Source organism: Pelobates fuscus, chromosome 2 (assembly GCF_036172605.1).
Source record: "Pelobates fuscus isolate aPelFus1 chromosome 2, aPelFus1.pri, whole genome shotgun sequence".
In the NCBI taxonomy this organism is placed as follows: Eukaryota; Metazoa; Chordata; class Amphibia; order Anura; family Pelobatidae; genus Pelobates; species Pelobates fuscus.
In genome coordinates this window covers 170415937-170437695 of record NC_086318.1, presented here as the reverse complement: position 1 = coordinate 170437695, position 21759 = coordinate 170415937, and the positions used below count along the sequence as shown (strand labels likewise).

The 21759-nt window shown below is 45.1% G+C and overlaps 1 protein-coding gene across 3 annotated transcripts in view; it reads right to left on the bottom strand.

The window, feature by feature from the left end:
• Positions 1–17797, bottom strand: part of ZNF451 (zinc finger protein 451) — a 36706-nt gene extending 18909 nt beyond the window's left edge. The window contains exons 1-5 of one of the 3 annotated variants that reach the window (XM_063442951.1): positions 17680–17797; positions 8868–8951; positions 7429–7503; positions 5394–5513; positions 1568–1679 (exon numbers count right to left, since the gene is read on the bottom strand). In XM_063442951.1, coding sequence (XP_063299021.1) covers positions 1568–1679; positions 5394–5513; positions 7429–7503; positions 8868–8948 — 388 coding nt within the window. In that variant the 5' untranslated portion in view covers positions 8949–8951; positions 17680–17797. Of the gene's footprint in view, positions 1–1567; positions 1680–5393; positions 5514–7428; positions 7504–8867; positions 8952–16779; positions 17230–17290; positions 17310–17679 lie in introns of those variants that run through there. The other 2 variants (XM_063442953.1, XM_063442952.1) reach the window with 2 other exon arrangements.
• Positions 17798–21759: the final 3962 nt, after the last annotated feature.

Sequence of the window (21759 nt, the reverse complement as noted above, 5' to 3'; positions counted from 1 at the left end):
ATTCTTCTGAAATACTTTGTTCTTTACATCACAAAATCACACAAAAATGTAAAAATGGAAATCACATTTTTCAACCCATGGACGTCTGGATTTGGAGTCACACTCAAAATTAAAGTGGAAAAACACACTACAGGCTGATCCAACTTTGATGTAATGTCCTTAAAACAAGTCAAAATAAGGATCAGTAGTGTGTGTGGCCTCCACGTGCCTGTATGACCTCCCTACAACGCCTGTGCATGCTCCTGATGAGGTGGCGGATGGTCTCCTGAGGGATCTCCTCCCAGACCTGGACTAAAGCATCTGTCAACTCCTGGACAATCTGTGGTGCAACGTGACGTTGGTGGATGGAGTGAGACATGATGTCCCAGATGTGCTCAATTGGATTCAGGTCTGGGGAACGGGCAGGCCAGTCCATAGCATTAATGCCTTCGTCTTGCAGGAACTGCTGACACACTCCAGCCACGAGGTCTAGCATTGTCTTGCATTAGGAGGAACCCAGGGCCAACCGCACCAGCATATGGTCTCACAAGGGGTCTGGGGATCTCATCTCGGTACCTAATGGCAATCCGGCTACCTCTGGTGAGAACATGGAGGGCTGTGCGGCCCCCCAAACAAATGCAAAAACCCACACCATTACTGACCTACTGCCAAACCGGTCATGCTGGAGGATGTTGCAGGCAGCAGAATGTGCTCCACGGCGTCTCCAGACTCTGTCACATGTGCTTAGTGTGAACCTGCTTTCATCTGTGAAGAGCACAGGGCGCCAGTGGTGAATTTGTTAACCTTGGTTTTCTCTGGCAAATGCCAAACATCCTGCACGGTGTGGATGTCGGGCCCTCATAACACCCTCATGGAGTCTGTTTCTGACCGTTTGAGCAGACACATGCACATTTGTGGCCTGCTGGAGGTCATTTTGCAGGGCTCTGGCAGTGCTCCTCCTGTTCCTCCTTGCACAAAGGCGGAGGTAGCGGTCCTGCTGCTGGGTTGTTGCCCTCCTACGGCCTCCTCAACATCTCCTGATGTACTGGCCTGTGTCCTGGTAGCGCCTCCATGCTCTGGACACCACGCTGACAGACACAGCAAACCTTCTTGCCACAGCTCGCATTGATGTGCCATCCTTGATGAGCTGCACTACCTGAGCCACTTGTGTGGGTTGTAGACTTTGTCTCATGCTACCACTAGAGTGAAAGCACCGCCAGCATTCAAAAGTGACCAAAACATCAGCCAGGAAGCATAGGAACTGAGAAGTGGTCTGTGGTCACCACCTGCAGAACCACTCCTTTATTGGGGGTGTATTGCTAATTGCCTATAATTTCCACCTGTTGTCTATTCCATTTGCACAACAGCATGTGAAATTGATTGTCACTCAGTGTTGCTTCCTAAGTGGACAGTTTGATTTCACAGAAGTATGATTGACTTGGAGTTACATTGTGTTGTTTAAGTGTTCCCTTTATTTTTTTGAGCAGTGTAATTGAACACATATAGCTCGAATAAATGATGCCTTGTGTAAAGTTTACCAAACAACATAATCTTTCATTGGTCTTTTTTTTTTTTTTTTAAACCTTACCTGGTGCTTTGAGCCAATGGTTTACACAATGTCTTGCATCTCTTGCAGCAGGACTATCCTTGATAACTGCTAGCTCTTTCAAACCATGGACACGTTGGATGTACACCTTTTCCTAAATATTTGAATATAAACATCCTTATTAAATAGCACAATGCACATAGGAAAATAATTTTAATAGTATAGTATCCTAAAAAACACCGAGCATATTCAGTTACAGGTTACCAAACCCAGTGATGCCCAAGGATCATAGTACGAACACTAGATGGTTTATTTCTATGCCCATATATGCTAGCAAACGGATTCCAGGAGACCAGCGTTTTTTGTATAAATCAAGATAAACACTTGTTTTGTTGCAAGTCAGTGACATTTTAGACATAAACCAGCACATTATATTTTCTTGGAGGTTAGTGACATCCAGGACATAAGTTAGAAAGTCTGAACTTTGAAATACTGTTCTCTTGCAACCAAGTCCTAATTTAATATTGTTGGATAAGCTTTCCAAACTATTTAATATTTTTGGATACATTTTATAAATAATTTTTAACATATTAAATATATACCAAAAAATTAAATTAAAATATATATATATATATATATATATATATATATTAAAAATGATTAATTTATATATAAATAAAATAAAATTACAGTTACCGTATATACTCGAGTATAAGCCGACCCGAATATAAGCCGAGGCCCCTAATTTTATCCCAAAAAACTGGGAAAACTTATTGACTCGAGTATAAGACTAGGGTGGGAAATGCAGCAGCTACTGGTAAATTTCTAAATAAAATTAGATCCTAAAAAAAATATATTAATTGAATATTTATTTACAGTGTGTGTATAATGAATGCAGTGTGTGCGTATGTGTGTGTGTATGAGTGCAGCGTGTGTGTATGAGTGCAGTGTGTGTGCGAGTGCAGTGTGTGTGCGCATGAATGCAGTGTGTGTGTGTGTGAATGCAGTGTGTGCAGGGCCGGTGCAAGGATATTTGCCGCCGTAGGCAAAAAACATTTTGCCGCCCCCTCCCCCCCCATATGTCCTGACTTCCCCTCCTCCTCCCTCAGTGGTCCTTACCTCCCCACCCCCGTGTTCCTTCACCCCCCCCCCCCCAGTGGTCCTGACTCACCCCTCCCCTAGTGGTCCTTACCCTCCCCTCCCCTAGTGGTCCTTATCCCACCCCCTCCCTCTCATAGTGGTCCTTATCCCCCCCCCATCCCTCCCATAGTGGTCCAAATCCCCCCCCATCCCTCCCATAGTGGTCCATATACACCCCCCCCCCTCCCATAGTGGTCCTTATCCCCCCCTCTCCCTCCCATAGTGGTCCTTATACCCCCCCTCCCTCCCATAGTGGTCCTTATACCCCCCTCCCTCCCATAGTGGTCCTTATCCCCCCCCTCCCTCCCATAGTGGTCCTTATACCCCCCCTCCCTCCCATAGTGGTCCTTATCCCACCCCCTCCCTCCCATAGTGGTCCTTATCCCCCCTCCCTCCCATAGTGGTCCTTATACCCCCCTCCCTCCCATAGTGGTCCTTATCCCCCCCTCCCTCCCATAGTGGTCCTTATCCCCCCCCTCCCTCCCATAGTGGTCCTTATCCCCCCCTCCCTCCCATAGTGGTCCTTATACCCCCCTCCCTCCCATAGTGGTCCTTATCCCACCCCCTCCCTCCCATAGTGGTCCTTATCCCACCCCCTCCCTCCCATAGTGGTCCTTATCCCCCCCCTCCCTCCCATAGTGGTCCTTATCCCCCCCCCCCTCCCATAGTGGTCCTTATCCCCCCCCCCTCCCTCCCATAGTGGTCCTTATCCCACCTCCTCCCTCCCATAGTGGTCCTTATCCCCCCCCCTCCCTCCCATAGTGGTCCTTATCCCCCCCCCCTCCCATAGTGGTCCTTATCCCCCCCCCCTCCCTCCCATAGTGGTCCTTATACCCCCCTCCCTCCCATAGTGGTCCTTATACCCCCCCTCCCTCCCATAGTGGTCCTTATCCCACCCCCTCCCTCCCATAGTGGTCCTTATCCCACCCCCTCCCTCCCATAGTGGTCCTTATCCCACCCCCTCCCTCCCATAGTGGTCCTTATACCCCCCTCCCTCCCATAGTGGTCCTTATACCCCCCTCCCTCCCATAGTGGTCCTTATCCCCCCCTCCCTCCCATAGTGGTCCTTATCCCCCCCTCCCTCCCATAGTGGTCCTTATACCCCCCTCCCTCCCATAGTGGTCCTTATCCCACCCCCTCCCTCCCATAGTGGTCCTTATCCCACCCCCTCCCTCCCATAGTGGTCCTTATCCCCCCCCCTCCCTCCCATAGTGGTCCTTATCCCCCCCCCCCTCCCATAGTGGTCCTTATCCCCCCCCCTCCCTCCCATAGTGGTCCTTATACCCCCCTCCCTCCCATAGTGGTCCTTATCCCCCCCCCTCCCTCCCATAGTGGTCCTTATCCCCCCCCCCTCCCTCCCATAGTGGTCCTTATACCCCCCCTCCCTCCCATAGTTGTCCTTATACCTCTTTTTTTTTGTTATTATTAATTTTTTATTATTATTTCTTATTTTTTTTCGTCCCCCCTCCCTGCTTGATACATAGCAGGGAGGGGGGCTCCTTCCCTGGTGGTCCAGTGGCAGTTCAGTGAGGGGAGAGGGGGGCTGGCAGAGCTGTACTTACCTTTCCTGCAGCTCCTGTCAGCTCTCTCCTCCTCCGCGCCGTCCGTGCAGCTCCCTCTGTCAGCTCACAGTGTAAGTCTCGCGAGAGCCGCGGCTCTCGCGAGACTTACACTGGGAGCTGACCGAGGTGCTGAACGGACGGCGCGGAGGAGGAGAGAGCTGACAGGAGCTGCAGGAGAGGTAAGTACAGCTCTGCCAGTCCCCCTCTCCCCCGGTCTGTATTATGGCAATGTAAATTGCCATAATACAGACTCTGACTCGAGTATAAGCCGAGTTGGGGTTTTTCAGCCCAAAAAATGGGCTGAAAAACTCGGCTTATACTCGAGTATATACGGTAGTATGTTTTTATACTACCAAATCATTTGAAAAGTTTTTCGAATTACACTTAAGGTAAATACTAAAAGAGTATGTCACCATAATATGGCATATGCAAATGATCCATTGATTTTACCTGGAGTTGCGGCTAGTCCACTGCAAAATATCAAAATGCTATTAAAAAAGACAGCATAGTATGCTAAAGCATTTAGTTCTCTCTGCGCCAACTTCTTCAGGGAGAGATGGCACACCTTTTCCCCTAAAGAAGTTATCACAGAGTGGACAAAATTAATTGCGATGCCATGTTGTAAAGTGCATTTCGAATCAAAGTTACTGCACATTACACTATGTTGTGTTTTTCTCTCCATTTTTATGTTTGAGTGAATCTACATTGGAAGGCACATGAATCTGAGGTCCATAACCCTAGATTTGGAGGTACGCCTGTAATTTTCTGAATTTTAAGAGTCCAACCTAATCACCTTGTATTGATACAGTATTACCATATGTATGTCTTTTTTATATCTGTAGATTCCATTTTGTTTTGTAATAATTCCCCTAGATGACAAGAAAAAGCTCAGAATTCACACGTTTTGAAGAAAAAGAGGGCTTAACGAACTGACTTTTTTGAAGACACGTTTAGAAAAAGGGCACAGAGTATTGCAATCCAACAACTTTGTTATTAATATTATATATTAAATGGCTACCATTTGTAACTGGTAAAATGAAGTTCAATAACTTGTTTATTCTATAGAACACTGTATATTCCCTACAAAGTTACACACAATAAACAATGAATAAAAGCAATCTTAAACAGTATGTGACACATGTAGCATAGTAACCAGTATTGCTCACATGAAATGCTTTGATTTCTTCCTCCCTTTGCTGCTGTTTTATTTCTACACGGCGTGCAAGGCGTTCCAGTGTCGAATTCACTTTATCCTTCTGACGGTCAATATGGTCCTTAATTCTCACCTTGAATCATGCAAGCAAATGATAAAAACTGCTTTTCAACAAGTGGCTATAACTTACAGTATATACAAACATACAGATTATTAGAATGAATGCAGATTACTAGTAGCACTCGTTATATAGCTTACTGTAAAGTAATAACCCAAACATTATAACTTCTACTTCCTGCAAAATAAAAAAATAGGACTTAGGTCCTCTGAATGATAGTTCGTTTTTATCATATAAAAATGATTTATTTTATTCTGGGGGTAGGACCGGACCGCCATGCCGACAGGTCGCATGTCCGAGCAGCTCCTGGGGTCGACTTGCAGAGCTGAAAATAAGCGGAGCTTGACCCTATCTGGAGCCGAAAAGCGGGGAACTGTTACTTGGAAGATAGCTGGTGCCGGGCCCAAATCCGGGAAATCTAAAGCCTGAACCCATATAACGAGACCTCGGAAATTGAGGTCTAATCGAGTGAGGTGGACGAGGAGGGGGTGGACGAGGAGGCTCCTAAACATGGCGAACTGCTTCCTGATCACAACTGGAGCTGGGAGTGTGAGACCGGAGGATCCCTACTGGCTACGCTGATCATCTCCTTGGACCTGTCTCTGGTCAGACCCCACAGCCCACAGGCTGTCATTTTGTTAAATCTTATATTTAAGCATACATTAGGCTACTTAGCTCTTAAGAGTTGCCATACCGATTACTATTGGTTTCTACCAGCTCCCTGTCAGCGAGCGAGCGCGCCTGCCTGTCAGCGAGCGAGCGCGCCTGCCTGTCAGCGAGCGAGCGCGCCTGCCTGTCAGCGAGCGAGCGCGCCTGCCTGTCAGCGAGCGAGCGCGCCTGCCTGTCAGCGAGCGAGCGCGCCTGCCTGTCAGCGAGCGAGCGCGCCTGCCTGTCAGCGAGCGAGCGCGCGTGACATGAAGGGGCTGCAAAATGGATCTTTGCCTAGGGCGGCAGAAATCCTTGCACTGGCCATGCCTATCATAGACACAAAAATGTCACCATATAGATGTGCTGGCAGTCTTTCTAGCCAGGCCGTTGATAATCTTGTAGCATTACTTGGATTCTCTTGTAATTTCCTTACAATGGCCTTAGCTTATGCGACAACATACTCTTGTTTAGTACCCTATCAAAATGAGCAGTCTTCTTGACATGATATAGAACAAAAAAAGAAAAAAAGGAGACAATAATTTAGCAATTATATTGCAATAGGTACCTTGGAGATCTATGACAAAAATGGGGGATAACCCCTAAGTAGTGAATTCAAATAAAAAAAACAAAAAATATGCCTAAGTAAAATATGAAAAAATAAAAATAAATGAATATATACTAGATAGTTGCCACTATTGTGGGGCAATGCGGTATTATATTCACATTAAGTACCTAAAAGGTGATCTGTCCCTCAAGTGGAGCATAATGAACGGTGGCATACAAAGAGTGTAAAAAATTTGCATCTGTTACTCTAATTGTGTATGTCTGCAATCCTAAAGATCTATAATATCAACTAAATAATTGGGTCTTCACAGTGAAGAGGCGAAAAAGAAAGGAAAAATAATAACAATAAGAGTTATCCCTAATCTAAATAAAGAAACAGGCTAATGTGCCTTCGAGGGCACCCCATACCCCAAAAAAATTCTCTCACTAATAGCTGCCCATCCCGATCTTATGGAGCGACTATAGCATAGGTAAATTGTTAGATCAGTAGTTGACTACTGAGCTAACTGGATTTGCGCATCAAATCTACTGTTATATGTGAAGTGCTTACTTATTTATATATACCAGTTATAAATAAAATAAATAAATAAGTAGGCCGGCGCACAGGTGTCCGTGGTAAATGTCAAATTTCCCTAATCAAATGAATAAAACAATTACTGAAAGCAAAGAGGATTATTGGTAGTTAACTCTATGACATATTAAATGAGGGTACACTCACAGGTTGATCTGATCCCTCAGAGTCTTCATCACAACTGAGGTCAATGTAATCCAGAACAGGTCTTGAAGGGCACTCCTGTGTACAAAATAAAAAAAGTGTAGAATCTATATACTTGAACTCAAAATCATGAGTTGTGTTTCCACTCACTGCTAAGACAAGGTCACTAAAAGAAATGTAACACAAAAGAGAAGTTATTCCGATATGATATGAAGAACAGCAGCTTTCTGTTCATCTGAGGTTTTGCCAATAGAAGTGCAGTAGCATCTGCACAGCCTATTCTCCCTTATGACCTGCTTTGTAATGACGTGACATCATATGCCACCGAAATAAAATGGGGGATCTATGCTGATCAGAAGTAAAAGAGCTGTCCCAAAACACAAGTGTTAAAGTAGTCTCTAAAATGTGTTATATAAAAATAGGGAACAGTTACAAAAGTTACACACACACACTTCTGCTGTGCAATATGCTCCTTCATGAGTTGTGACAGAGCGGATACTAAATCCTATCACCAACTTAAAGGGACAGTTTAGGCACCATAAGCATGTAATCTAAATTAAGGTGTTATGGTGTCTTATGATGTCAGGAGACCACAAGCTCACTCTTACGTTCCCAAAGTTGCCACCAGCTCTGATCTCCATTCCCCCCTCGCCTTTCCCCTCCCCAGGTGGCATCCGGCTTCTGAAATTTCAGTTTCAGGAAGCTCTGAATACATTATGTATCTACATAGGTGGACTCCTGACAAGGAACAACAAACCCATAACACAATAATATGTGCACTGGTTTCACATTCAGAGAAGAAAAAAGGTTTTTTGGATGCAGACCTGATTGCTAAAGATACACCCATTTTAAAATACACAAACATACAAGATTTATTCACAAGACCGAATTGTGACAATATGACAATTCAGGATAAAATAGACAAGCTGGGTCTATAACAGAGTTCCAAAGAACATTGCAAGCACCAGACCGCCTACAGCTATATACAGTTACAATGTATTTTAGAACTTATTAAAGGACCATTATAGTCATCAAGACCACTTCAGCTCAATGAAGTGGTCTGGGTGCCAGGTCCCCCAGGTTTAAACCCTGCAGCTGTAAACATAGCAGTTTCAGAGAAACGGCTATGTTTACATTGCAGGGTTAATCCAGCCTCTAGTGGCTGTCTTCCTGACAGCCACTACAAGCGTTTCCGCAACGCTCAATGCGAAAAGCACGCAGAATGTCCATAGGAAAGCATTGAGCTGACGTCGGAGGGGTAGGAGAGGTCACCAGCGACGAGGAAGCCTGTTGCTGGATTAAGGTAAGTGGCTGAAGGTGTTTTAACCCCTTCAACCCAGCGGGAGGGGGGGACCTAAGGACAATATAGTGCCAGAAAAACAAGTTTGTTTTGCTGGCACTATAGTGGTCCTTTAATGAACAATGAACAATTAGAAACTTACACCAACAAACTCAACCTCATCTTCGCAAGGACTCTCATCAATCAGCATTGTCTCATGTTCACTGAAGTCTTCTGCATCCATTATCTATGGAAAATAAAGAAAAGTTAGCCATTCATTATTAATACAAATGGTGACAAGGGCACAACATGCGCAATTTACATTGGAATAAACAGATTTTACAAAAAACAGTTCTATTAAAGTTCTCCAAACAACATAAACACTTCAAATTATTAAAGTTTGGAGTCCGTACATGCAGCGTTTTGCACAGACAGAGATATGTGAATTTTCTGCAAGCGGAGTAAGTCCATCTCGGGTTCTACATGAGATTATCCAGCGTCATCCTATTCCCATAGGACAATGATGGCAAACCTTTTTGAGCCCGAGTGTTCAAACCGCAATACATGCCAACTTTCTTTTCCTCAAAGTGCCAACACGGCAATTAAACCTAAACACTGAGGTTTAAGTTTAGAAAAAACAACTGGTACAGTTGGCCAAACGAATTAACAACTTTTGTTTTAAAAGAAGAACAACAGAGTTCAATTATACAAATTTTAAAAAAAATGATATAAATAGATAAAATTAAGCTTATATTAGTATCTCCAACAAATGCAATACATACACACAGACTGCTAAATATATACACGCACACAGAGCGCTGAAGACACACACACACAGACCGCTGAATACACACACACATATTGCATTGAGGGGTGCAGTGTATGTGTGTGTGGAGTGCTGTGTGTGTCTGTGTGAGGGGTGCGGTGTGTGCGCGGGGTAGGGGTGCTGTGTGGGGAGGGGGGGTAAGGGGTGCGGTGTCTGATGGTGGTGGTAAAGATACATAAAAATAAAAAAAACTATATATTAAATCTGTATTCCCCCCTCCCTTCTTCTTACCTTTGGTGAAGGAGGGGGGGGGGGGGGGGAGGAGACACACAGCCATCCCTGGTGGTAAATATGTGACAGGGAAGCAGCTCTCCTGTCCTCCCGCGCGATGCTGTGTGGAGCGTTGCCATTTGTAACGCGCAGCAACGCTCCACACTAATTGCTTGCGGGAGGACAGGATAGCTTCTTAGATCCCTCCCCCTGCTTCTGTGTCCACACGACAGAAAGCAGAGTAGGTACTCTGTTTTAATGCAGACAGCCACGCGTGCCATAGGTTCACCATCACTGACATAGGATGATGGAGGAGGTGGAGCGCCGACCTAGCACCGAAGGAGATCGGGTGAGTAAACAAAGGTGTAGGTTTTTTTGCAATTTCCATGCTGGGGGTCGGGGAAGCAGAGGGAAAAAACTTTGTATTCCTTACACTATAGAATCCCTTCAATGCTTGCTGTATTTTCTAAAATAAAACAAAAAACAATGTTTTGCAGAATTCTGCACATTAACCAGGTCTACTCTACCCCACCTCTTCAATTCCAAAATATTTCTGTCTGTATCGATTACTGTACATGTATATTGTTCTCCTTCTGTCCTTGGCACAGTGTGATATATTATCAGTAAACATGAGGTAACTGTGAGTTATAGTTTAGATAACGTTCAAACAACAAATTCCAGAGAGTGAGTGCTAGAAACATCCCTTTAAATACCAAGACTAAGTTATTGTGGTCAGCCAGAGTGATTCTGAGTCAGGCTCCAGTATAATAGACCACGGTGAGGTCTCCCAACATGCCCCTCTGCCCAGTGCCAATCATAGTTTTAGGAGCTGCAGGACGAGAGAGAAATCTATGTCTCATGCTGTAATCTCACAGAGCACTCTCTGTACTGTGTGAGCTTGGAAGTCCCTCTGCTAATGTCAGTACTGACGTCAGCAGAGGGTACTCCTCAGAGATCGGATTAGAGGTAGTAGAATACAAATATGGGGTTTTACAGTAATGGAACACGTCGTCTGATATTCCCCACAATAAAACATGTATGAAAAACCACAAATAAATTTAATATTTTGACCAAGATTTGTGATAAAATGCTTAAATGAAGGAAGGCGAGGCCTGGCCTGCAAGCAGAGCGGTCGCACGGTGGAAGAGCTCCCGCCAACCAAACCAATTCTAGGGGAATTACTCACAGTTCTCAAGCCTGCAATGATACCGGGGTACGCTACCCATGTTTGGGGCTCCCTGGTGACTCACCCGAGTAAGCCCAATAATCGCGCACACGAGGCAGCAGGCCTGGTGGGGGTGATCCCGGTCCAGCACACCAAGGCAGCGGGGCCACTAAGAAAGTGGACAGCGGAGCCCCACAAACAGCCCTTGGCTACACAGGCCTACAAAATGGTGGACACCACATGGGACCGCAACTACCATGCAGAGGCGTAGAAACTACAAATCAAGATCGACGCCTTTTGGGCAAAAATAATTAGCAGAGAGCGGCAGACCAAAGAAACAACGCACTCACCCATCGAAAAACCTGCACTCACCCGCCAAAGCCGCACAGGCCCCCGCAAGACGAGACCTAAAAGATGGCGCCGGAGGCATAGACCCATACCACCTGCACATCAACAGGTAAGACGGAGCCGCGCAACGCATTCAACCCGACTGCACCTACAAGCTCTCAGAAACGGCACGAAGCTGAGAACCACAAAGCGACTAAACACAGACAAACATCCCTCATGGCTCCAAACTCTCCCGATGTCACGGAAGGGCCCAGAGCACCAGAGGGGGACTCCACTTGCCAGAAACATCAAGCCAGACCTCCACAGCGACGGGCGGACAGGCCTGCAACCAGAATCAGCAATGCTGCACTAACTCATGCCCCAGCAGGACGGCAAAGCATTCCTACTATGTTTCCCTGCGTTGGGCATAGGCTGACAGCGAACACGCCTGCCGAGACTCCAAGAGATGCTGCTCATGTCACACTGCAGCCTCCTAACAAGAGACTCACCAATAATGTACGACTAATATTGAACTCACTGCCTGCCCGATTTTAGCTAGACGATAACTATATGCCACTCTTTACACATACATGTACTGCCTCACTGCATGTATCACCCTCGCGCTCACACAACGGGGCCATGCTGCCTGCCTGGTAATCTTCATACATACACGCGACTCACAATCATTACAGATGGGTGTCCTGACCTAAACGCGCTCGAATCACCTTTTAGCTCAAACATGTACAACTTACACAGCAACAACCGTTAAAGCTTCCATCATTTAGTATTGTACCTTGTCGTTATCAAATGGTTCTTGAAATGTATATGTTCAAACATACATTAATATAAAATTGTGCATGTTCCATCATATACCTCTGTTATAATTAAGTGAAAAGCATTGAAGGAATGCCGTTGGGGTACCTTTATATGCATCTGTTATATGTGCATGCATTGCAAAATAAAGAATTAAAAAAAAATGCTTTACCCCTTAACCCCTTAAGGACACATGACATGTGTGACATGTCATGATTCCCTTTTATTCCAGAAGTTTGGTCCTTAAGGGGTTAAAGGACCACTCTAGTGCCAGGAAAACACTCGTTTTCCTGGCACTAGAGTGCCCTGAGGGTGCCCCCACCCTCAGGGTCCCCCTCCCGCCCGCCTCTGGAAAGGGGTAAAAACCTTTTTCCAGCGCTGGGCGGGGAGCTCTCCTCCTCCTCTCGGCCCAATCGGCTGAATGCGCACGCACGGCAAGAGCTGCGCGCATTCAGCCGGTCGCATAGGAAAGCATTTACAATGCTTTCCTATGGACGCTTGCGTGCTCTCACTGTGATTTTCACAGTGAGAATCACGCAAGCGCCTCTAGCGGCTGTCAATGAGACAGCCACTAGAGGATTTGGGGGAAGGCTTAACCCATTAATAAACATAGCAGTTTCTCTGAAACTGCTATGTTTATAAAAAAAAAAATGGGTTAACCCTAGCTGGACCTGGCACCCAGACCACTTCATTAAGCTGAAGTGGTCTGGGTGCCTAGAGTGGTCCTTTAAGGACACATGACATGTGCGACATGTCATGATTCCCTTTTATTCCAGAAGTTTGGTCCTTAAGGGGTTAAATGAACAATGCTTTTGCGTATCGGTTTTCGATTATGAAACTACTAAAAAAAGTTGTAATCTCAGCATGCCAAATTTTGCAAACATTTGGCTGTAAAATCGTAATTCACTCCTTGCATTATAACTTCTAAACATTAAGTAAAATGAAAGACATATCGGGCATTTTAGTAATCAGGACTAATCAATAAACATATTTAGATTTCTGCTTAGACACACTTGTGAAGAAAATCTTAAAGGAACACTATAGTCACCTAAATTACTTTAGCTAAATAAAGCAGTTTTAGTGTATAGATCATTCCCCTGCAATTTCACTGCTCAATTCACTGTCATTTAGGAGTTAAATCACTTTGTTTCTGTTTATGCAGCCGTAGCCACACCTCCCCTGGCTATGATTGACAGAGCCTACATGAAAAAAAAAACTGGTTTCACTTTCAAATTGTATCTCAATCTCTAAATTGAACTTTAATCACATACAGGAGGCTCTTGCAGGGTCTAGCAAGCTACTAACATAGCAGGGGATAAGAAAATCTTAATTAAACAGAACTTGCAATAAAGAAAGCCTAAATAGGGCTCTCTTTACAGGAAGTGTTTATGGAAGGCTGTGCAAGTCACATGCAGGGAGGTGTGACTAGAGTTCATAAACAAAGGGATTTAACTCTTAAATGGCAAAGGATTGAGCAATGAGGCTGCAGGGGCATGTTCTATACACCAAAACTGCTTCATTAAGCTAAAGTTGTTCAGGTGACTATAGTGTCCCTTTAATGTAAACTAATGAGAAAAAAAACTTTATTTTTTCAATATTTTATTTATATTTAATATTGTATTTTACATACATGTATGGTAACAAAAGACAGCCCTATTTCTCCTTCAAATAATTATATATAACAACATGTATAGGTGCACTGAAACAGGAAGGATGGAATTGTGCCACACTTAATGCACGGTAAACATTTCAAAAAGGACTTGTTCAAAAACACGTGGCATCTCAAAACAGCCTTGGTCCTTAACCCCTTAAGGACCAAACTTCTGGAATAAAAGGGAATCATGACGTGTCAGACACATCATGTGTCCTTAAGGGGTTAAAGGATCACTATAGGGTCAGGAACACAAACATGTATTCCTGACCCTATAGTGTTTACACCACCATCTAGCCCCTCTGGGCCCCTCATGCCCCCATAAATATAGTAAAAATCTTACTGTATTCAAGCCTGAAGCTGTAAATCTGCATGCTGTTTGCCTCAGAAAAACAAACAGTCTGCTGGCATCATCAGAAGTGGTAGCCTGATCCAATCACAATGCTTCCCCATAGGATTGGCTGAGACTGACAAGGAGGCAGATCAGGGGCAGAGCCAGCATGATTCAAACACAGCACTGGCCAATCAGTATCTCCTCACAGAGATGATTTGAATCAATGAATCTCTATGAGGAAAGTTCAGTGTCTGCATGCAGAGGGAGGAGATACTGAATGTTTGGATGCATTTTAGGCAGCCATGACCCAGGAATGATCTCTAACAGCTATCTGAGGAGTGGCCAGTGAAGTTATCACTAGGTTGTAATGTAATGATTCTACTCACCAGAACAAATTCAATAAGCTGTAGTTGTTCTGGTGACTATAGTGTCCCCTTAAAGGGACACTGTAAGCACCCAGACCACTTATGCCCATTGGAGTGATCTGGGTGCCTTACTCCTCTTACTTTAGCCAGGTTAATCAAAACACAACAGTTTCCGCAGTCTTTTAATTACAGGGCTAATCTAACCTCTTGTTGCGGTCTCTCAGGCAGCCGCTAGATGGTACTTCCGTGTTCTTAGAGTACGAAAAGTGTTTTAATGACGTTCGACATCCCCACGCTCTGCATTAGGACGTTGAGGGTCGCCGGAATCCCCATAGGAAAGCGTTGAATAATGTTTTTCTATGGAGAGGTCTAATACGCGCACGCGGCCGTTGTTGCGCATGCGCATTAGGTCTCCCCACCAGCAGTAGAGTGTGGGCGGGGCTGAGCCAGCGCCGAGGGACATTGGTGCTGGACCCAGGTAAGTGACTGAAGGGGTTATTAACCCCTTCAGCACCGCGGGAGGGGTCCTTGACAGAAGTGAAGCTACAGTGCCAGGAAAACAAGTTTGTTTTCCTGGCACTATAGTTTCCCTTTAAGGTGCTAAATGCATTATTTACACAACACATAAATACAATTAAATAATGTTTGAATTGCATTTTAAAGGAACACTCCAAGCACTATAACCACTACTAGAATGGAGAATGAGGCGAGTCCGTTAAAGTTAGGAAATCTAAAGGGTTAATCACTAAAGTTAGAATTGTCAAGAACAAAATATTAAAGGGACCCTATAGTCACCAGAACAACTACAGCTTATTGAATTTGTTCTGGTGAGTAGAATCATTATCTTAAGGCTTTTTGCTGTAAACACTGTATTTTCAGAGAAAATGCAGTGTTTACATTACAGCCTAGTGATAACTTCACTTGCCACTCCTCAGATAGCCGTTAGAGATCCTTCCTGGGTCAAGGTTGCCTAAAATGCATCCAAACATTTAGTGTCTCCTCCCTCTGCATGCAGACACTGAACTTTACTCATAGAGATTCATTGATTCAATTCAACTCTATGAGGAGATGCTGATTGGCCAGTGCTGTGTTTGAATCATGCTGGCTCTGCCCCTGATCTGCCTCCTTGTCCGTCTCAGCCAATCCTATGGGGAAGCATTGTGATTGGATCAGGCTACGACTTCTGATGTCAGCACACTGCTTGTTTTTCTGAGTCGAACAGCATGCAGAGTTACAGCTTCAGGCTTGAATACAGTAAGATTTTTACTATATTTATGGAGACATGAGGGACCCAGGGGGGGCTAGATGGTGGTTTAACACTATATAGTGGCAGGAATACATGTTTGTGTTCCTGACCCTATAGTGATCCTTTAAGTTTAAATTTAAAGGCATCAATACAACTTTAGCTTAACGAAGCGGTTTTGGTGTATAAATCATGTCCCTGCATCGCACTGCTCAATTCTCTGCTATTTATGAGTTAAATCATTTTTGTTTCTGTTTATGCAGCCCTAGCCACATCTTCCATGGCTTTGACTCACACGGCCAACATGAAAAAAAAAAATGTTTTAATTTTCAATCAGATCTTAACCTTTAAAGGGACACTATTTAACTACTACTAACAGAGAAACCGCAATGTTTACATTGCAGCGTTAATACTCCCAGACAGCCACAAGAGGTGCTTCCTCCAGTCTTTTACCTCTGTGAAATTATGCTGGACATCTGTGCATCTGCATGTGTCAGTGCTTGTATCTGCATGTAGCAGTCCAACTGCATGTGTTTCAGTGTTTGTATCTGTGCATCTGCATGTGAGTCGGCGTTTGCATCTGCATGTGTCAATGTACATATCAATGTTTGTTTCTGTGTGTCTTTAACTGCATGTGTGTCAGTGTTTATCTGTGCATCAGCATGTGTCTCAGTGTTTGTTTCTGTGTATATGCATTTGTGTCAGTGTGTGCGTCTGTGTGTATCTGATTATATTTATATATGCCTAGGGCAGAGAAAAACTTGTAAATGTGAAAAACTATATTTCAAACATTTGGTGAATATGAGGGGTACAATTTATTTTAATACCTACTGCCCACTTTAGTATCTTTGTTGATGGTAAAATTTCCTTACCCACCAGTGCCACAGTAACTACTTTTATAGCGCAAGTGTAGTTTTTGTTTTTTTCTTAGATGAGGTTTTTATTTTAGTTTTTTTAATATGTACTTACATTTATCTATTTTTTTCTATTCTACTTTTTTAATGTGTGTCTGAGATGTGCAGTGTGTGTGTGTGTGTTTGTGGGTGAGGGAGCAGTGTGTGTGTGAAGGGTGGCAGTTTTTGTATGTGTGAGAGGGGTGCAAGGATCTAAGCTGTGTGTAGGTTTTCTCTTCCCTTCTTACCTTTTACCAGGGATAGGGGACATAATACAGGCCGTGGTGGTCTAGTGGTGGCATGTTCACTTTAGCCTACAACTCCTCCAGCAGCTGGCTGACTCTCCTGCAAGTAGAGCACGGTGTTGGAGTGTTGCCATGGCAACACGCAGCAACACTCCAACCAGCCTACTCGAGGAAGGAACACAGAGCCTCCCAGGTCCTTCCCTCCCTCTGCCGGAACTAAGTGATCTCCTCACCAAACCGAGAGGGCTTACAGCAAGGCTGGCTCTGCATGGGCCGGCAGGGGAGATGAAAGGATCTCGCTGCCGGCCTTGGTCCACGGCCATCGACGCCCACTGGGCAGTTTCTTAAAAACCCACCACCGCCCACCTGAAATCCCAAACTGCCCACTATTGAGCGAGCACATCATTAGACGTGTTGGCGCCAAGCTCAGGGCGCTGACACAGCACTGTTCGCTTAGTCATGCATTCACGCCAGGATGACTTTCCAATTCTTCAGGCAGTATTGCACCCCTCACCCTTTGGGCAGTACCAGTGACACCTTAACTGTGACACTGCTCCACCTCCTTCAATGACTGCTGCTGGAGCCATGCTTCAGTGAGATCCTCCATAATTCACAGTGATCAGTAACATCCAACTGTGACCAACTACTGTCCTTTCTTAAAGGGGAACTATTGAAAAATGTATTTTACACCAATAGAAGAAAAGTAGAGCTTTACTACCAGCCACATTGGTTGTACCCTCTATAGAGCTTAGGGGATGCCTTACTACTGATAAAGGCTGCGGATGGCTGTAAGGGACACAGTGATTGCGCAGACCCGCCCATCATGGCCGCATTATATCCGAACTCGGACTGAATGGCCCCGGATCTGCCAGCAGTGGGCATAATGGCCAGCCAGATACTCACAGCCGCCTCCGGGGTAACAGTCCGGACACCGAGCGCTGGTAGCAAGATCTAAAACCAACGGACTTCCCGCGCCAGCAGCAACCTGCGCGGAGTCATGACGTCAGTGGCAACGCGACATGGAAAGGCGCAATGCTTCACGGGAAATGAAGTCCCACGGATGCGAACTGCTGGAAAGCTGCAAAAACTTCAGTTGGATTGTAAAGTCACAGAGCGACACAACACCGTACTACAGCAAAGGGAGGGACTGAGGCTGACAGGCCAAAGATTCGTTAGGGCAAACTGCTAAAGATTCGAAGCGGCCATATTTGATGTGGGCACATTGCCCTAATGGACATTATATGAAACCGTATGAAATCAATAATGGTGGCTGCTTTGAAATGTCAGCCTTAATCATTAACTGATTTCACAGCTGGAGCTGTGTTTTTTCCATGAGACATGGCTGCCCTTTTTAACCCTTCCCAAAATAATGTATTAGGGAATGATCCCCAACATGCATAGCATGTTGATACACATATTAAGAGACACAGCAGTGCTATGCTCAGTGCAATATGACCCTTCAAAGAGCACCCCCTTTGGGTTGAGCCAGTGAGGCAAATCGTATCACCAAATCGCTCCATTTTACCCCTCCAACCAGCATCCCGCTTTACAGGACACCGAGATCAAAGATCGCCCTCAAGGGCCCATACTTAGGCAGAGCGGCACACGGAGCAACTGATCGCGCCTCTTGCCGGAACAGAAAGCTCTTGCAGAAGCCTCAAAAGGTTTCAGTCGCTGTGAGCATTGCCGTGGGTTCCCATGGCAATCTTCTCAGTAATGCCGGGTTTGTGGAGAAACATGAAGAATGCACTCTGCCCATGGGACTACCAGAATGAGTACCTACTAAAAGGAATGACAGAATAAAATGCCCATAGATTTAAAAGATCACTATAGTGCCAGAGAAACAAACTCGTTTTCCTGACACTATGTCATCCTTGGGGGACCCTCACCCTTAGGGTCCCCCTCCCGTGGTGCTGAAGGTGTTATAAAACAATGATCCAGTCCCGGACTCCCTCGGCGCTGGTTACCTCTCCTCCCCCACCGACGTCAGCTCCCGAGTGGAGCCAAATGTGTAAGCGCGGCAAGAAGGGTTAAAACCTGAGGGACCGGCACCCAGACCACTTCATTGAGCTGAAGTGGTCTGGGTGACTATTGTGTTCCTTTAAAAGGGAAGTGGAATGCCCTTAGACAATAATGGAACAGAAGCAAGTTGTGACTTGGAGTCAGAGATGTTAGACGTATCTAAAAAAAACTTTAGCCAACATATTCAGTGGCATGCTTTAAAATTGAGATTGAGTGGGATTATCATTGTTTTCTACAGAATGAAAAAGGTCTCCCACTGTAAAGCAGTTTTCTTTAACTGTGTGCTCTGCAATTATTGATGCATTGTGTACAGCAGTGTACTGCCTGCTATGTGCAGTATAGTCAAACACAAGAACACCATAATAGTAGTAATTCTATTAGGCAGCAACCCATTTTTGAACACAAACATACGTCAGAGTGAAACCACTACAAAAAACAGCAAAGGGGGAGAGCAATAGTAACAGCAGTGCATCCTCCACTGCTAACACTGTTACACAGTGCAGGGGGATGTAACGTTATTACCCAACACGCAAAAAAGACAGAAAAAAGGGGAAGGATGATGTTACCGATTGGAAGATCAGCCAATGAGTAATCTAGACATGATTGAACATTGATGGACAATTATCCTTTTTTAACTACCTGGAGGCACTGTGCAACAAAAAGGGACAGACATGACTACAAATCCTTCCAGAATGTGGGACATGATAATATAAATTGAAAGTGTATGCTCAAGCAAAGAACAGGAAGTTGTCACATTTACACCAGCGCTTTGTGTGTAGCCCTTCAGACCGTCACCATGCAGAATCTGATCCTGTTTTACAGTAGCTACAATAACATGAAGATGAGAAGTCTATAAATTTCCTGCTATTACAGTTACCTCTAACCCACCACCTTTTCAAAATGTATGCTTACCCAATGCAGTTCAAAAATGCAATCTTAGGGGGCGGGGCCTGACCGTGGAACAGAGAAGACGCTAAACGCATTAGCCCCTGCGATTCCTCCCCACCTTGTGGTATCTGCACCCAGCAGCCGTGCGTCTGTATAACTGACTCTTGCAGCATACTAGTATACTGACTATTCTTTGGTACGTTAAGTACGGCCATTCTAAGGCCCGGTAATATGTTACCTATTAGTCCTCTGTGTGACATAATCCTATGTGCTGGATCAATTAGTAACCCTGACATTACAACATGGCCATAGAACCTGTAGAATTGTGTCAGCACATAGCAGCTAGCGAGAGAAAGGGAGAGGAGAATGATTACCGTATGGATCAATTTGCCCAGGCCTTCAGTAAGCTTCTTACCTGAACAGCGCATCTGCAACCTGCGGCTTCTCCAACTGTGTCACCTCCGCCTAAAGTACCTCCACCTATAGTACATAAGGCACCTACTATCTCCCTATCTCCTCCCCCGCATTTTGAGAGTAATGTTCAAGAATGCCGGATTCCCAAATCAAATTGACTACCATTTTGAGGCCTCACCGGGATCTTTTCCATTGGATAGAGCTAAAATTGGTTACCTGATGAACCAACTTAAAGGTAAAGCTTTAGTTTGGGCCAATCCGTTATGGGAGAGTAATAGGAGCATTGCACACAATTACCAGGAATTCCTTATGGAATTTAAACTAATGTTTGAACCATTAGGCAGGGAGGATGACGCTTCCACTGCCCTAATGCATATCAAAAAGGGAACCGGTGTATATCAGATTATGCCATAGAATTTTGTACCTGGGCTTCTGAGGTAGACTGGACAAACGGTGGATTAATCGCTGCATTTAAGAAAGGATTATCTGAGACTATTTTGGATGAGATTGCTGCCAAAGACCTACACAAGAAACTTAATGAATTTATCACATTTGTCATGCAAATTGATAATAGATTGAGAACCAGAGAAGCTACCAGAAACAAGACCAGACGTATGACTATGCCTTTAGCACCCTGTTTTTCCAGACCAATTGTCCCTGACCTTCCGGTACAGTCCGAACCCGAACCCATGCAGTTGGGGGTCACTAGACTGTCGGAGGCAGAAAAACAATATAGGAGAAAAGAGGGCCTATGTCTTTACTGCGGTAGAAAAGGACATATGAGGAGTGCTTGTCCCATACTCCTTTACTCCTTCCCATACTCCTTCCCATACTCCTTTGGGAATAACAAAAATAGGTTTCTCCTTGATATTACGATCATATATAACAAAAATAACTTTTCATGCAAGGCCCTGATGGACTCAGGTGCAGCAGGAAATTTCATTGATGTTCATTTTGTAAAAGGTAATGCTATACCTATCAAGGACAGACTATCACCTATGGCCGTTGAGGCTATTGATGGGAGACCACTCTCTCAACCCTTAATTACCCACGAAACCTTACCCATTAACATGTCCATTGGTGCCTTACGTAAGGAAGACATAACATTCCAAGTTATTGAGTCTCCTTCTTGCCCTATCATATTCGGATTTCCTTGGCTCATTAAGCACAATCCTCATATTGACTGAGCTAATGGGGAAATATTGGAATGGGGCAAGGATTGTACTGAGAGGTGTATGTTACACATTACCAAGAGAGTGGGCACCATTAAATTACCCACTACTACGCCTCAAACCCCCAAAGTTCCCATACAATACCGGGAGATTAAGGAGGTATTCAGCAAAACTCAGACCAATATTCTACCTCCTCACAGACAGGGCCGGCGCGTCCATAAGGCGGCACAGGCGACCGCCTTAGGGCGCACCGGCCGGGGGTGCAAAAGTCCGGGTGACCGGCAGGAGGGAAGCGCACAGCTCCCCTCTCCTGCCGGTCACTTCTTGCAGCGTGGCCGAGCGCCAACTGCAGTGCCGCGGACTGTGTGGAGGGTGGGGGGTTATGAACACGTCATATCCCTGCTCCCTCTGTAGCACACAGCGTGGCTGGCGCCCAGCAGGGGCGGAGCTACCGCCGGCCTCCTTCTAATCAGCATGGGAGGACTTC